The sequence below is a fragment of the Talpa europaea genome (genome assembly GCF_964194135.1).
Source record: "Talpa europaea genome assembly, chromosome: 16".
Taxonomy (NCBI): Eukaryota; Metazoa; Chordata; class Mammalia; order Eulipotyphla; family Talpidae; genus Talpa; species Talpa europaea.
In genome coordinates, this window is record NC_140084.1 from 45,604,016 (window position 1) to 45,619,830 (window position 15,815).

General features: G+C 51.4%; 1 protein-coding gene across 1 annotated transcript; it reads left to right on the forward strand.

Moving 5' to 3' along the window:
* Nucleotides 1–5,413: 5,413 nt before the first annotated feature.
* FKRP (fukutin related protein) lies at nt 5,414–6,901 on the forward strand (the record flags this gene model as incomplete). The annotated part of the gene is made up of 1 exon (XM_084257607.1): nt 5,414–6,901. The coding sequence occupies one exon, from the start codon at nt 5,414–5,416 to the stop codon at nt 6,899–6,901; it is 1,488 nt and encodes a 495-aa protein (XP_084113733.1).
* Between the last annotated feature and the right edge of the window lie 8,914 nt (nt 6,902–15,815).

A 15,815-nucleotide genomic window follows, 5' to 3' on the forward strand; every position in this document is an offset into this window, starting at 1 on the left:
CCTGATTCCTGGCACCGGTCGGTCGTCATGGTAACCCCCAACCTGAAACCCCCCCTAAACTCCTCCTGCACTCCACCTTGGTGGTTATGAGGCCCCAAAACTCCCCTGTCCCTGCGCCTGGAGGAGGTTGCCAAGGTAACCTAGATCCCTGGTGGTCCTTCTGCCCCTACCCTCCTTGTTACTATGGCAATCTCACCTAGGGCTCAGGTAGAAAGGGGCCAGCCCCAAGGACACGGATGGCTAAGGGAAACGCCTCTTTCCCAACCCCTCCCCCGTAGCCACCCAGTTGGCATTACCATGGTAACCATCTCCCCCTTTTCCATCGTGGGAGGGCCATGGACCAAACCAACCAGGTGTTTTTATTTAGAGGAGATGCACTATTGAGTAGTTGCTATGGTTACAGGGCCTAGACCCTCCCCAGGGAGGTGAAAAATAGGCAAGGCTAAAGTCCTGGTTACTATGGTGATGTGCGGGTTCCCCCTTCCAGTGACCAAGGAACCAGGCCCACTAAGAAGTGGACGTTTTAGTATTGTCTCAGGATGGAGTGTGTCTAGGGAAGGGGTTGTCATGGTAACAGCTTCTGTCACTTCTCGACCTACCTTTCTGGACACATTGATACAGAGAGAGGGTTGGGTGGGTATAACTGACATCCTTCCCACCCGCTCCAGGTGGTGCCTGAGCTTCTGGGACAGCGAGAGAATGATTCTCTGACTTCATTGCCACTTTTGTTGATAAGATGACATTGTGCTCTATTGTGCAAAATTGGCTGATTTGGGATTTTCTGGTTTTCCTTCCCTTAGCAGTGCAGCTGGGCTGTGCTGGAACCGCCCCTACAGAGCTCCCCCAGCCGGCTACCTAGGAGGTAAGAAGTCCCTCTGTGTCACCGCATTCACATGGAAACACCCTTTCCTGATTCCCAAAGGCCTTCCCCACATGTAACTCATTTTCTCCATGGGCCACATCCCCATTCCACAGATGCAGCAACAGAGGCCTCAGTGCAGATGACAACTCAGGCCAGCTGATCCCGGGCCAGAAGTGACTAGGGATCCACTTACATTGTTTTTTGGGGACAGCAGAGACAAAGAAGGCTGGAATTTAACTTCCTGTCCTTCCCTGACCACCTACCTTTGTCTGTAACACGCCCCCTGCTGGTTACATATGCCTTACCTGTAAGGTGTGTGTATGGTTTGCAGCCACCCACCTCTGGAGGGCCTGTCCAGTGCCACGGCCAATGCCCATTCATCCCATAGCCCCAGAATACAGGGCCTGGCACAATGCACGCAGTAACTGCCTTTGTTGAAATAATGGATGTGCTAGATCCAGCTTTGAAAGTAACCTGTCAGGTTAGGCCCAAAGAGAGACAGCAGAGTGTTGATTTAACCAGCTCCTGGGCCTACCACTTCCCAGCTGTGTGACCTTGAGTGAGTGCCTTCACTGCTCTGTACCTCAGTTTCCTCATCTTTAAGTGTGGTCATAACGTGAAGATTACACAATTGTAAAGTGCTTGGAGCGGGATCTGGCGCATCATGAGCTGCCAGAATTGACATAATACCATGATTCAGAAACTCCATCAACCTTCTAAACTACCATTTCCTCCACTTGCCTGAGAGAGGGGCTTTAGCCTTCTGCAGTGGCAGAAGCCAAGGACCTTGACAGGGCACTCGATGATTCCTTTCGCCCAGTAGGGGCACCTCCTCACCTGGCCATCACACCTGCTGGTTTCTGAGGACCCACTGTCTATCCTCTCTCCTGCTGAGCACCTTCTGTCCCAGAGCCAAGGCCTGAGAGGTAGAGCACCCTGCATCCTCTGCCTGAGCCAGGGTCCCCCTCTTAACAAGCTGGTTGCCTCTGGCCCTGCACCCATATAGAGCTGCTGTGTGCTAGTTACTCCGAGCTGTGCTCCGGGCACAGAGCAGGGAACAGCGCAGATGACCGAGAGATATAAGAGAGCTAGGGGAAAAGTAGTAGAGGAGGAAGACAACACAGGGCTGGGGCAGGGCGTGTGTGCGTGCGACAAGGAGTCCCATTTTTAAACAGGGAGCCCGAAGAAAGGCCTCTGTGGACAGGTGAACAAAGACCTAAAAGCCGTGGGGGAGGCACCGGGCAGAGGACGAGTCAGTGCTGTGTCTGGAGCGTGCCAACGCCAGAGTCATCATCACTTAATGCAGTTTGGGCACCGGCGCCGGTCTCTGCTGATGGCATTTGGTGGCCAGTGTGGTCGGAGCTGAGTGAGCAGGAAAGAGAGAGGGAGTCACACGGGGCCTTTGGGGCCACAGGATGACTTTGGCTTTGCCTTTGAGTGAGTTGTGAGCCCTGGAAGGGTTTTGAACAGAGATGGGACATGATCAAACTTGAATTTTAACAGGATCCCTCTGGGTGCAGAGTGGGGAACAGATGAACAGACTGCATGGGGTGAGGGTGGAGAGGAAGACAGTCTCTTAGAATCTTCAGAAGATTCTGAACCCATCAACTAGTCACCTCTGTGCTTCTGTGTGCTTAAGCCTAAGATTCTAAGTTCTTTAAGATCTTATAGAGGGCCTCCCCGGTGGCGCAGCGGTTGAGCGCTGGGTTGAGAAGCTGCCCGCGGCCTCTGCGGCGCCGGTTCGATCCCCGGCTGCTCCCCGGCCACCGGAGGAGGGTCCCACATGGTGCGCAGACCTCTCCTGCCGCCCACTGCTCCCCTCAGCAGTGTACTTCGGTCCTTCTGCCTGCTCTGCTCCCTGCTCTGACTCTGGTGAATTCTCTCACCCTCCCGCGCTTCTGGCTGTACCCAGTGCATGTGTAAACAAAACAAACAAATAAAATAAATAAAACATGCCTCTATAAAAAAAAAAAAAAAAAAAAAAAAAAAAGATCTTATAGATTTTATAGTTCCAAAGGCCTCCCTTGCCCCGCCCTAGTGGGAGCCCCATGAGATCGGGGGTGTTGACTGACCCAGTGTGTTGAGTGTCCACTGCTGTGTCCCTGGAGCCTAGAACGGAGCCCGGCACTCTGTAGCACTTCCACAAAGAGAAGGGAGCAGGGATCCACCCGAGGGTCAGGCAGCCATCACCAGATTTAAGATGAAGATGTCACCACTCAGATTCTTTGGTGCCGTCCAGCTGGAGTCAGAGAAGGGCCAGCAGTGCTAGGGTGGGTGGGCATTCCTGGCAGGAGAAAAAGGAGGCAGGGAGGCCCAGGCAGGACTCCAGGCATGTGGTGCTAGTGTGAAGTCCTGCTTCTGGGCGTGAGTGGGCTTTGTGAACACCCAGAAAGCTGGCTCTGGCCCTCACTGGTTTCCACATCCATTGGCCTGCCATGTGGTGAGACAGGCCTGGCTCTCCCCGCCCCCTTCCGGGGATGGTCATATAATGGGGCAGACAGATGCAGTTCCAGACAACGCCAAACCAAAATGGGCAGGGCTGGGATGGGGATGCCTGGAGGTTTGGAGAGCCAAAAGGAGACTTTTGTCCTAACCTGGGTTCAGGGAAGGCTTCCTGGAGGAGGGGGCCATGTGAGTTGAGGCCTGAGGCATCAGTAATTCTCCAGAAAAGATGTATGGGAAGGGGCCTCCCCGGTGGCGCAGCGGTTGAGCGCTGGGTTGCGAAGCTGCCCGCGGCCTCTGCGGTGCCGGTTCGATCCCCGGCTGCTCCCCGGCCACCGGAGGAGGGTCCCACGTGGCGCGCAGACCTCTCTTGCCGCCCGCTGCTCCCCTCAGCAGTGTACTTCGGTCCTTCTGCCTGCTCTGCTCCCCGCTCTGGCTCTGGTGAATTCTCTCACCCTCCCGCGCTTCTGACTGTACCCAGTGCATGTATAAACAAAACAAACAAACAAACCAGCAAACAAATAAATAAAGCATGCCTCTATAAAAAAAAAAAAATTACAAAAAAAAAAAAAAAAGATGTATGGGAAGAAGGAAGTTTCGAGAGGAAAAGATGTTCTAGACAGAAGGAACAGAAAGTGCAAAGGTTAGAAATAAGACCTGGGTGGTTTAGGCAGGAGCTGGAGTTGGACTGGTGGGTGGTCCAGAGTCCAGTCACACAAAGCCTTGTGGGATGTAAGAAATCGAAACTTCCTCCCCAGGGCACTAGGGAGCCATGGCAGGTTCTGAGCATGAAGGGAGAGTTCAGATGTGTGCTTTATGAAGCCCTCTCTGGCTGCTATGAGGAGGGCATTTGGTCAGGAGACCCCAGCACTGGCTGCAGGGGGAGGCTGGATGGGGACGTGGGTGAACCGGGATTGAGGGGGAGCTGTGGGAATGGGGAGAGAGGGTCAGAAGTATTTAAGAATTGGGAAGATTAACTGGGTCTCTGATGTCCCCCTGTCTGGGAGAGGCAGACAGCTATGAAAATCCCTGGTGGGGAACTTTATTTTGAGTATCTGTTCAGAAGCCAGAGTTAGTTACACCTCCCATGCTGGAGACCTGCCAAATCTTCCGGTTGGGATGGGGACAGAGAGACAGCGCCACCTGGGGGCTGCTTAGGTGGTTGGCCAAAAAGGGGAGGGTGAAAAAAAATTTGTGATAAAATACACACAACAAAAATTTTTTAAGTGTGTAGTTCAGTGGCATTAAGCTTGTTCACACAGTCGTGCAAACAATCTATAAGAACTTTCTCATGAACCAGAACTTTCTCATAAACCCCAGTCCCCCATTTTCCCCTCCTCACAGCCCCTGCCAACCACCATTCTGCTTTCCCTGTCTATGGCTTGAGCCACCGCATTTAGAAATTAAAAAAAGTTGTGGCCAACATTAAAAATTGGGATAACTTTGATTCAAGAAAACATTTCCGGCTTTTCTTGCAAACCAAAATGACCTGGCTGACCATCGGGAAGGAGACGACAAAAGAGACTGGAGCAAGGAGGCTGCTCAGGAGGGCCGGGGGCCAGCTTCGGCGTCACCCTAGAGTCAGTGCCAGGGAAGGGAGGACAAGATCAGGGGTGGCTTCCTGGTGGAGGGAAGGGTAGAGAAGGTGCACTGTGGGCTCAGCAATGGCGTTGGGGGCATTTATAATTGAACCTGAACCTAAATGAGCAGTGGACAGAGACTAGGACAAGGGTGGGACTCCACAAGGATGGAAGGTGATTCATTTGATTAAAATTTACCAAGCTCTTAATATGCACATCGCCTGGTCCTGGGGACCCAAGATCTAGACAGGCTCAGGGCCTGCCCTCATGGGTCTCACAATCCAGTGGGAGGGGGAGGGGTAAGCAGAGATGAAGGAGCCCAGAGCTAAGTGCATAACCCAATCTGGGAGGTCCAGGAAGACTTCCTGGAGGAGGGGGAAGTCAGCCAAAACCAAACAGGCAAAGGGCTGGGAGAGAAGGCAAGACTGATGATAGATGGGGTTGTTCTGATAACCAGTTCCAGCCTTTGCTTTCATTCCCTCATCCCCAGGATGCCCTGGAGGCCCTACCAGGGTCTGACTTCGACTCCATGCGGCTCACTCGCTGCCAGGCTGTCCTGGTAGCCGCCATCACCCTCAACCTCCTGGTTTTCTTCTATGTCTCGTGGCTGCAGCACCAGCCCAAGAACTCCCGGGCGCGGGGCCTGCGCCGCGGATCTGCCACCGGCCCCCGTGTCACCATCCTGGTGCGAGAGTTTGAGGCCTTTGATAACGCGGTGCCGGAGCTGGTGGACTCCTTCCTGCAGCAGGACCCGGCCCAGCCGGTGGTGGTGGCAGCCGATGCGCTCCCCTACCCACCCCTGGCCCTGCCCCGCCTCCCCAACGTTCGTCTGGCGCTGCTCCAGCCCTCCCTAGACCGGCCCGCCGCCGCCTCGCGCCCAGAGACCTATGTGACCACCGAGTTCGTGGCCCTAGTGCCCGACGGGGCGAGAGTGGATGCCCCGGGCCAACTGGAGCGCATGGTGGAGGTGCTCCGGGCGGGAGGCCCACGCCTGGTGGCAGCCCCGGTGGCCTCGGCCAACCCGGCGCGGTGTCTGGCCCTAAACGTCAGCCTCCGCGAGTGGACGGCCCGGTACGGCGCGGCACCCTCCGCGCCCCGCTGCGACGCTCTGGAAGGAGACGCCGTGGTGCTCCTGCGCGCCCGGGACCTCTTCAACCTCTCGGCGCCCCTGGCCCGGCCGGTGGGCACCAGCCTCTTCCTGCAGACCGCTCTTCGCGGCTGGGCGGTGCAGCTGCTGGACCTGCCCTTCGCCGCGGCCCACCAGCCCCCGCTGACCACGGCCCATGCACGCTGGAAGGCGGAGCGCGAGGGGCGCGCACGGCGGGCGGCGCTGCTCCGGGCGCTGGGCATCCGCCTGGTGAGCTGGGAGGGCGGGCGGCTGGAGTGGTTCGGCTGCAGCAAGGAGACCGCGCGCTGCTTCGGGACGGTGGTGGGTGACACCCCGGCCTACCTGTACGAGCAGCGCTGGACGCCCCCGTGCTGCCTGCGCGCGCTGCGGGAGACCGCGCGCTACGTGGTGGGCGTCCTGGAGGCGGCGGGGGTGCGCTACTGGCTGGAGGGTGGCTCCCTGCTGGGGGCGGCCCGCCACGGGGACATCATCCCGTGGGACTACGACGTGGACCTGGGCATCTACCTGGAGGACGTGGGCAACTGCGAGCAGCTGCGGGGAGCCGAGGCCGGCTCCGTGGTGGACGAGCGCGGCTTCGTGTGGGAGAAGGCCGTGGAGGGCGATTTCTTCCGCGTGCAGTACAGCGAGAGCAACCACCTGCACGTGGACCTGTGGCCCTTCTACCCGCGCAACGGGGTCATGACCAAGGACACGTGGCTGGACCACCGGCAGGATGTCGAGTTCCCCGAACACTTCCTGCAACCTCTCGTGCCTCTGCCCTTCGCTGGTTTCGTGGCGCAGGCGCCTAACAACTACCGCCGCTTCCTCGAGCTCAAATTCGGCCCCGGGGTCATCGAGAATCCCGAGTACCCCAACCCCGCACTCCTGAGTTTGGCAGGAAGCGGTTGAAGCCGGGACGCCCATATCTGGAGCCAGGGAACAGTGGTCAAGGGGAGCTAACCGTTGTCTTTTGGGGTCTGCGTGTTGGCGGGGGGGCGTGTGGTAGAGATAGAGAAGAACTGACCAAAGAGACATTTTAGAGAAGTGTGCCTCTGGCGGGAGGAGAGAACCAAGGCTCTGAAGCGACCTCCAGCTTCTCCTGGTCCTGCCCACCGGGTGCGATGGATGCTTGGAGCATATCCTGGGGCCTCCCAGTAATTGAGGGTGCCGCTGGCCATTAGTGCCAGGAATGCCAAGCCGCCCTACAGTACCCAACGCCATCAAGACTTGTGGTTCCCCAAGTTTTCCAAGAACCCTGGGCTCCAGATGCGGGCAGAGTTTTGGAAGAGAGATACTGGGTTTGTTAGGGGGAAGGGATGTCCTGAGCAACCCCATTTTATATCCGGGTTTGTCCTGTAACAGGTTCAGGGGCCAGACTGCCGCGATGCAAATCCTGGCCCCACCACTTGCTAGTGGTCTGAAGCTGTGTGCAGGCTTCCTTGCCTCGGTGTCTTCCAGGATTCAGGAGCGCCCCCCTCCGGGCCTAGCACCTCAAGAGCCCGGTCTTGGCTCACTTGGCTGCTGGGGTTGCTTCTGCCACTAGAGGGCGCCCTTGTCCCGCTGTGCGGGTCCAGGCAACAATAAGGCCAGGACCTGTTCTAGGGCTTTTGGGTCTCCTCTCTGAGCCCCTGTTCCTGTCAGGACAAGATAACCATCTCCTCTACTTCTAGAAAGCTACTCCCCTCCTGGGGAGCCCCCTGTGAGGAGCATGCTGTGGTTAATAACTAGGTCTGCACCTGGCACCTCTCCTTTTGAACTGTTACCTCATTTTAGTTCTCTGCCTTGCAGGGCAGGGCGGGGGGGGGGGGGGGGGGGGAGGGGAGGACTGGTGCTCAGGGCAGGGAGCCCTGGTCACAGCTCACACTTGCCAAGCACCGGCTGTGCACAGGCATCATCCTCGGGATCCTACAACAATTAGCTGAGTTCTCTCTCAGCCCACCCTCCCAGGTGAAAGGTGCTGTGATTTCCAGTGTACAGATGAGGAAACAGGGAAAGTCACCTGCCTGGGGTCAGACAGCTTAGGAAGTGGCTGTTGGCTAGCTCCTTTCTGGTCAGAGCTTCTGCGGGGGCTTTGGGATGCCACACTAAGCTGCAACCACCTTCCCTGCAGGATCAGGCACCCACCAGTGAGTGAGTGGGTGGGAGTGAGGCAAATAGCTGTTTGGGCATGAACTTCGCTATGTGTGTCCTTATTTATAAGTTACGTACAGGTACTACTGCCATCTGTATATTAGTAATGAGGCTTAACTTATTCGGTTTGAATCTTACAGTGGTTTTTGTTTACCTGCCTTATCCCAATGACTTGCTCCCCCCTACACCATCCCCCAAATGTGTGCACCTGGCTCTTGAGACCATGGGTTTAAAAAAAAAAAAAAAAGCACAGGCTCAAACCCAGGGCTACCACTTCCTTGATGAATTTGGGCTTCCTGCCTGGACTCTGCTCTCTACACCTGGGAAATGGGGGTACGCACACCCACCTCACCTGGGAAAAGGGTCCCAAGTCAGGGCTGGGTCTGCTCCTGGCTTGGCCAATTTCTTTGTGATCTTAGGCAAGTAGATGCCTCTCTGAACCTATGGATTGGGGCGGGCGGTGGGAGATGATGATATTGGAAAAGCTTAAAACACTTGAAGAGGAGGCATCCTCACAGACCAGCAAGGGGAGAGAGAAATTTGGTCCAATCCCCTGAGGCTTAGACATCCAGAGTATGACTTCTTATAACCCAGCCTCTGCTTTAAATTACTGAACCCGCAAATGGCCCAAGGAGGCTGTTGAGTTCCCATGGAACATTCTAGAAGCATACAGGGATGATTTGGGTTACAGCTGTGATGGGACATGCTCTTGGCTCTGGGAAGGCATGACCCAGGGGTAGAATGATCTTAGAACATGCAGGGCACCACACAAAGCATTGGCCCTTGTCCCAGTTTGAAAAGGTCTCACTTGACATTCACAAGGGATGGGTGGTGTTCAAAATATTTTGCAACTATAACAGTAATATAAATTAATATATTAATCAATGTATGCATCAAAATTTTTAAATAAAAGAATTTAAATCTCTTTGATTCTCTAATTAAAATGCTCTCTATATATATTTGTCCAAATTGTTTGCCAAGCTCAAATCATTCTCATAGTCTAATGATTTTGTTTTATTCAGAAATTGTTGGTGTGATTCTTGATTGTCACAATTATAGGAACATACATACATATATATCCCTGCCTTGGCTCTGATTTGATAAGGGAACCACAGCAAATGCTTCTAGCAACTTCTCATTCATAGAGGATCCTTAAGTGACTTCACATCAACTATAGTATTTTGGAGTTTAATCCTCTCTGTTCTGAACTCCCAGTGATTACATTAAAACCTTTTCTAGTCCTTATAGTCCAGCCTGGTACTTTTGTATATTCAATATCCATTGTCATCTAAATAATGAAATGACAGAAAGGCCTTCACAATTCATTAGCACTAATAAGTTTAATGCTAGAACACCTATTGCTGAATTTTACTGTTTTCTTGATAACAGTCCTTACTTAATGTCAATAGGTCCTTGGAAAATGATTTGTTTTAAAAGATTTATTTATTAATACAAGCTCTGGATACAGTCAGAAGCTCAGGAGGGAATTCACCAGAGCCAGAGCAGGGAACAGAACAGGCAGACTGACGAAATACACTGCTGAGGGGAGAAGAGGGTGCGACAAGAGAGGTCTGTGCGCCATGTGGGACCCTCGCCGTTGGCCGGGGATCGAACTGGCGCTGCAGAGGCTGCAGGCAGCTTCGCAGCTCAGCGCTCAACCGCTGCGCCACCAGGGGAGGCCCTGGAGACTGATTTTAAGTGAACAAAATCAGCTCCTCAAATAACATCATTTTCAATGTCTGCTGGGGGTTGTTTTTCTCATCCACGAAATGCCATTGGACAAGACGAAGGAATTCCAGGACTTGCTGTATTCCCACATTACTAAGCAGTCAAAACAGAAGTATTTCTAAAAAAAAAAAAAAAAAAAAAGTATTTCGATATGTTAACAACCAGCCCACCCACACTAGTGCATACCATCTACATTTTAGCCTTACTTGGAGGTGAAAAACTTAGTTAAGAATGATCTGAGCCCAGAACCTAACTCTCACGCACACACAAAGTCCTTCTTGCAAGGTCCTAACAAGTTCTGAATTTTCCAGGAAGTAAAATGAGGGAGGCTTGTAGTCTGTTTTCGCTTGTAACTTGGCCAAGGATTGTCAACAATTTCAGAAAATCCCTTTCTACAAGGTAATTAGACACCCATTCTGAGTCTGTCTCTTGTAGGTATGAGCATCTGACCTTCTCCCTAAGCCCTGGGGAGGTGGCCCTCTCAGGGCATAATGAAATGCATAATAAGGCTCACTATCCTTTTATTTCTCCTTTTTGCTTATAGTCATGGCAATAGAGATTATTTCCAAAATCTTAGGCAGGTGGGTTGTCCTATCCCTGAACTTCATTTCCACGCGGAATTTCCCAGAGCTGATAAGCAAACACAGGCAGCAGTGTGGCCAGTCTGGCCATGTCAGCAAGAAAGCATTAAATGGATTAGGATCCGCTGATAAGGGGACTGCCAGGAGCCTCCTGTACCTACTCTCCTGATCTGCCCCAGACCCAGCAGCCCCAGGAGCAAACCCTGGACAAAGTGGGAAGGAAGGTGCTCCCTGTCCTAGGTACTGTTGGACAGACTGATTGCTATACCAAGCAGCAACTCATTTGCATATCACCCCCAGGACATCAGAAACTTCTGCTTCAACACGTGAACAGCAGGCAAAGGCTTGCATGTCAATTCTTATCCACATACAATAGCGCCACGCTGGAAACCAACCACCTGGCATCCAAGGACAGGTGAATGGATAAATAAATGGTGGTGCATCCAGACAATGGAATACTCTGTGATTAAAAAGAAAAAACTGAGCTACTTACACACGCAAAAGCATGACTAAATCTCAAAAGCATCGGGCTACATAAAAGAGGTGGGACGCAAAAAGCGACCTACTGTGTCCTTTGTGACCATGACATTCTAGAAGGGACTCCATGAATCATCATGATCAAAAGAAACTCAGTGGTTGCCTGGGACTGGGGTGGAGGAGCGGGGGTTCAAAGGGGCATGAGGAAATTGGGAAGGGGGAGACATCAAGTGTCTTAAGGAGGTGGTTCCCAAGGAAAGGGGAGGTTCCAGGTTCCCTGCCCCACCCCAAAGAAGGGTGGAGCTGAGCAGGGAAAGGGGAGAGATGGAGCAGAGACATGTAAAGCAGCTGCACTTGCTTCTCAGCCTTGGACTCGTACCAGGGACTTGGGGGACATGGAAGGAAACACTTGAAAGACACAGAGACATGGATGAGACACCTATGGGGAGGTTGACAATGGCTATCTTTATCTTGACTTGGGTTTTGATTTTGCTCTTTTCCTTGCAGACTTGCCTGGCCCCTTCTGCCCCTTTCCTATGGGTCCTCACCAGAAGGTGTCTTAGATATGTGGCAGCTTTCAAGCCTCAGTGACCCTGCGTTGGGCCAACCCTGTTTGGATGGGCATTTACCGAGGGGATTGCTAACTTTGGATGTTTAATTGGAAACTATCTTGAACTACATTCTTTCTCTTTACTGCGTATTAATTGTATTAAAGTTCCTTTCTGGGGCCTCCCTGGTGGTGCAGGGGTTAAAGACAGAGGTATTGAGCTATCACCAGCCACTGCAGCACTCTCCAGCCAGCCAGGGAGCAACCCACATCCTGTCTCTCCTGTCAATCCAAGTCCTCTCCTGTCTCCCCGCTGCTCCCCACAGCAGTGTATTTCAGTCAATCTGCCTGTTCTGCTCCTGTCTCTGGTGAATCCTCTCACCCCTCACACCTCTGGCTTACACCCCAGTTCTTGTATGCATATATAAATAAATCTTTTTTTAAAAAAAGTTCCCTTTTACTAAAGATTTTATGCACTAGAATATGTTTTGTACTGATGGCAGAAGCTATTTCAAGTAGGCAGATTTGGGGGTCCCTGGGTGCCCTGCATCCTGCCTTGTAACATCTTGATTATGGTTTTGAACCCACCCAAGTAGCTAAGGGATATATGGAAATTATGACTCAGTGAGGTCGACACCCAGAAGGTAGTGTCTGTGAATTGGTGGTGGTGGGGTGTTGAACAGGCTTAGAAACATGATTCTGTCACTAGGAGGGACAAAGCTTTCACAAACCTGTGCCTGCCAACCCCCAAACTGCCACTGTGAGCCTAGAACCCAGGCTCAACCCCTATCCAGGGCCACGCTGAACTCTCCCTCCAAAGCAAGAGCTGTCCACAGTAGTTGGAGCGGGTGAGACAATGGACAAAGGGCCAGGGAGGTGGGAACCAGTCCTCAGAGTGGCCTTTTTCATCTGTAATCTCCTCCTGGCCTTTGGGTGACAATGTTGTCATCAGCAAAGGGTGAGACTTGGCAGCGCGGTCAAGGTCAAGGGGGCAGGGAGCAGACAGGCCATCTAGACCAGGGATCAGACTCTTTTTTAAAAATTTTGTTTTAAGTTTTATTTATTTTCTTATATATACAAGAGCTGAGGTGCAGGTCAGAGGTGCGGGGGTGAGGATTCACCAGAGACAGAGTGGGGAGCAGAACAGGTGGATCTACTGAAATACACCTCTGAGGGGGAACAGTGGGCGAGGCAGGAGAGGTCTGCTGTGCCCTGCAGGTCAGCTCCCTGGCTGGGGATGGAACTCATGCTGCAGTGGCAACAGCATGATAGTGCTGAGACTTAACCCCTACACCACCAGAGAGAACCCGGGAACAGGCCTCTTCAGACAGGCAGCTCTGTAGCTAGAGCCCAATTCATTCATCTTGTAGTTACTCACTGAGGCAGCCCGTACCATGCAGACAGATAGCAGTAAGTAGGCCAAGGACAGCTCCTTGCGGCCTCGGGGGCCATGTGAGCCCCTGAACACACCACGGAGGTCTGTGACCTTCTAGTCATTCTGTATGGGACAGAGAGTTCATTTCTCTTGGAACAGAGATCAGCACGGCCCCTGCAAAGCTCGGCCTGCATATTCTGAAAATGTGCTGTATTTACTGCTACATCTCGTCCAATATTGTAAATCAACATTAGCCAGTTAAAAAAATGGAACAGGAAAATAAAGGGTAAATATTATTTGGTGGAACTTGTCCCTGTGACACATTCTTTATGTATCCAGGACACACACAGGTGGTATATGCAATATGTTATATATGTAGGTACGTACCTCTTTAAACAAGCATGCCTCATCATTTACATTTTATACTCTAAAACTCATTTCAGTTGAATTCTCCAAAAGTGTAAAGCAGAATATTGGGGCATGAACGCTCATTGTAAGTGGGGGAAATAACACACTCCCAGCTCCATTGAAAATCCCAACCTATTTCCCAAAATAGCATCAAAACACCCCAACACCTATATAACAACCCACCAGGATTCTGACAGAGACAGCATCGAAAAGAGCAATGACAGCTGAGCCTTGAACAGGAAGGGGTTAGGGATTCCGAACTCCTGACCTGTCGAAAATCCATTCTTTATTTCACCTTCAACATGGAAGGACACTTGCTTTGAGAACACCACCATAGCTTCTAGCGCTTTTCCAAAGCTCAGAGGCCTGGTCTTCTGGCCCAGCGGCTGCAATTTTATGTTATCGGAGCATTCATTGCTAAGCTGGAGGCTGCAGCTTTCTGTAAGTCTGCTGTGGCTGAACCAAGAAAGAAGGCTTGCACGGACTCCTGCATAAACGATTCCATGAGAGATTTTGAGGCCCCTAATTTATGTAGGCCTGAGTGGTTGCTGCTGAAATGGGCAAGTTTATGAACCTAGGAAGGTGGTGCTGGTCCTGGCTGGATGCTCCCCCGTACACAAATGATCATTGTGGGGGCCTCCCCGGTGGTGCAAGGGGTTAAGACGCAGCAATATGAAGCAATCCGCAGCCACTGCAGCACGAGTTCTATCCCCGGGCCAGGGAGCTACCCACGTGGTTCAGCAGACCTCTCCTAACTTGTCCACTGCTCCCCTCAGCAGTTTATTTCGGTAGATCCATCTGCTTGGCTCCCCACTCTGTCTCTGGTGAATCCTCTCACCACCATCCCGCTCCCCACATCTCTGGCCTGCACCCCAGCTCTTGTATGCATAAATAAATCTTTTAAAACAAACAAAAGATTGACGACAGCACCTAGAGCGCCCTGATGCCACGCTCTGGTAGCTGGAGCTGACAGCTATCCTAGAAAAGTGACAGCAGCCAGGGACAAGGACAAAATCGCCCCAAGGTCAAAGATCAAGTCTTTTGTTTAAGTTTATAACTACAGTTACCCCAAGCCCACAAGGCACTCTGGAATCCCCTGGGACAGAACAATCCTCAACCAGGGTGTGTCTGAAGACCCTGCTCTTAAATATGAGGGTTGACAAGAGGCCAAGGTCAAGTTCCAAGACAGGTACAAACCCAGCAGATACTTCCTCTACAAGCTGTGATTTTAGATCCGCTTCATTGGCATTAAAATTACAAAATAAAAAATATTTTGAGGAGGTGAGGAAGGCTGACTGCTTTCAGAGAGCACAGTGATCTTGGAACATGAAGAATTTCTTTGGCTTGACTTCATGGAAGTTTGTCAGTGACCTGTGTTCCTGAACTATGAATCTTGAAGATCGGGGTTAAGGAATTCTTTCTCTTGACAAATAAGCAATTAACAAATAAAAACAAGAGAATTCACATACAACTTTTGACTCCCCCCCAATTTTAACTACCTGTCTTATAGTCAAGGAACACATATTTTGTGTGTTATATGTATTATATACTATATGCTTGCAATAAACTAGAAAAGAAAATCCCAAAGAGAAAATCACAAAGAGGGTCGCCCTGGTGGCGCAGGGGTTAAGTCTCAGCGCTATCATTGCTACCCCCTGAGCTTGATCCCCAGCCAGGGAGCTGACCCACATGGTGCAGCAGACTTCTACTGTCTCATTCACTGCTCCCTTTAGCAGTGTATTTCAGCAAATCCACCTGTTCTGCTCCCCACTCTGTCTCTGGTGAATCTTCTCACACACACCCCCTACACCTCTGGCTTGCACTCCAGTTCCTCTATACAACAAATAAATCATAAAAAAACAAAAAAAGGAAATCACAAAATCACAAAGACCATCAATGGACAATTGCATCCAGAGGATGTGGTATCTCCACACTGTGGAGTATGACACAGTCGTAAAAATGGATGAAATGTGGTCATTTTCAACAGAATCGAGGGAACCTGAGAGAATTATGTGCAGTAAAGCAAGCCAGAAGGGTAACAACAAATACTGGACATTTATATAGCCGACAACTGGGTAGTAGAAAAGACTTTCAAAAACCAGTGGATATCAAGAAACATCTTGAGAGAGCTGAAGTTAAGGAGGGGGAGGGAAAGAATAAAAAAGAGGGCAGAAGGGGGCAAAAGGAACAGGAGGGTTGGTGGTAGGGAAGAATATCTTCAAAAAATAGAAAGTCATAAGGAAGAGAAAATATTTACAGGAGTGGACTGTATTAATGGGTACTGCATGTTTTCACTGTTTACAAGAAAAGTATAAGTGGAACCAAGTTCAATCCTGTTTTCAAGGGTCAATTGAACTTCATGAGTGGAATGAATCCATTGGTGGCCGTGGCCGTGTGCAATACACAATGTGCACAACTAGGTTTGAATTACTCTTCCCTTCCATACCGCAATGATCATAGATGTAACTAAGTAAATTTAGAAGATGCTGTGGATAACTCAAGACACCATCTCTAACTGGATTCAGATTGCTGGTGCCTCCAGGCACCTGGCAAGTCTACACCATGACCTACGGAGAA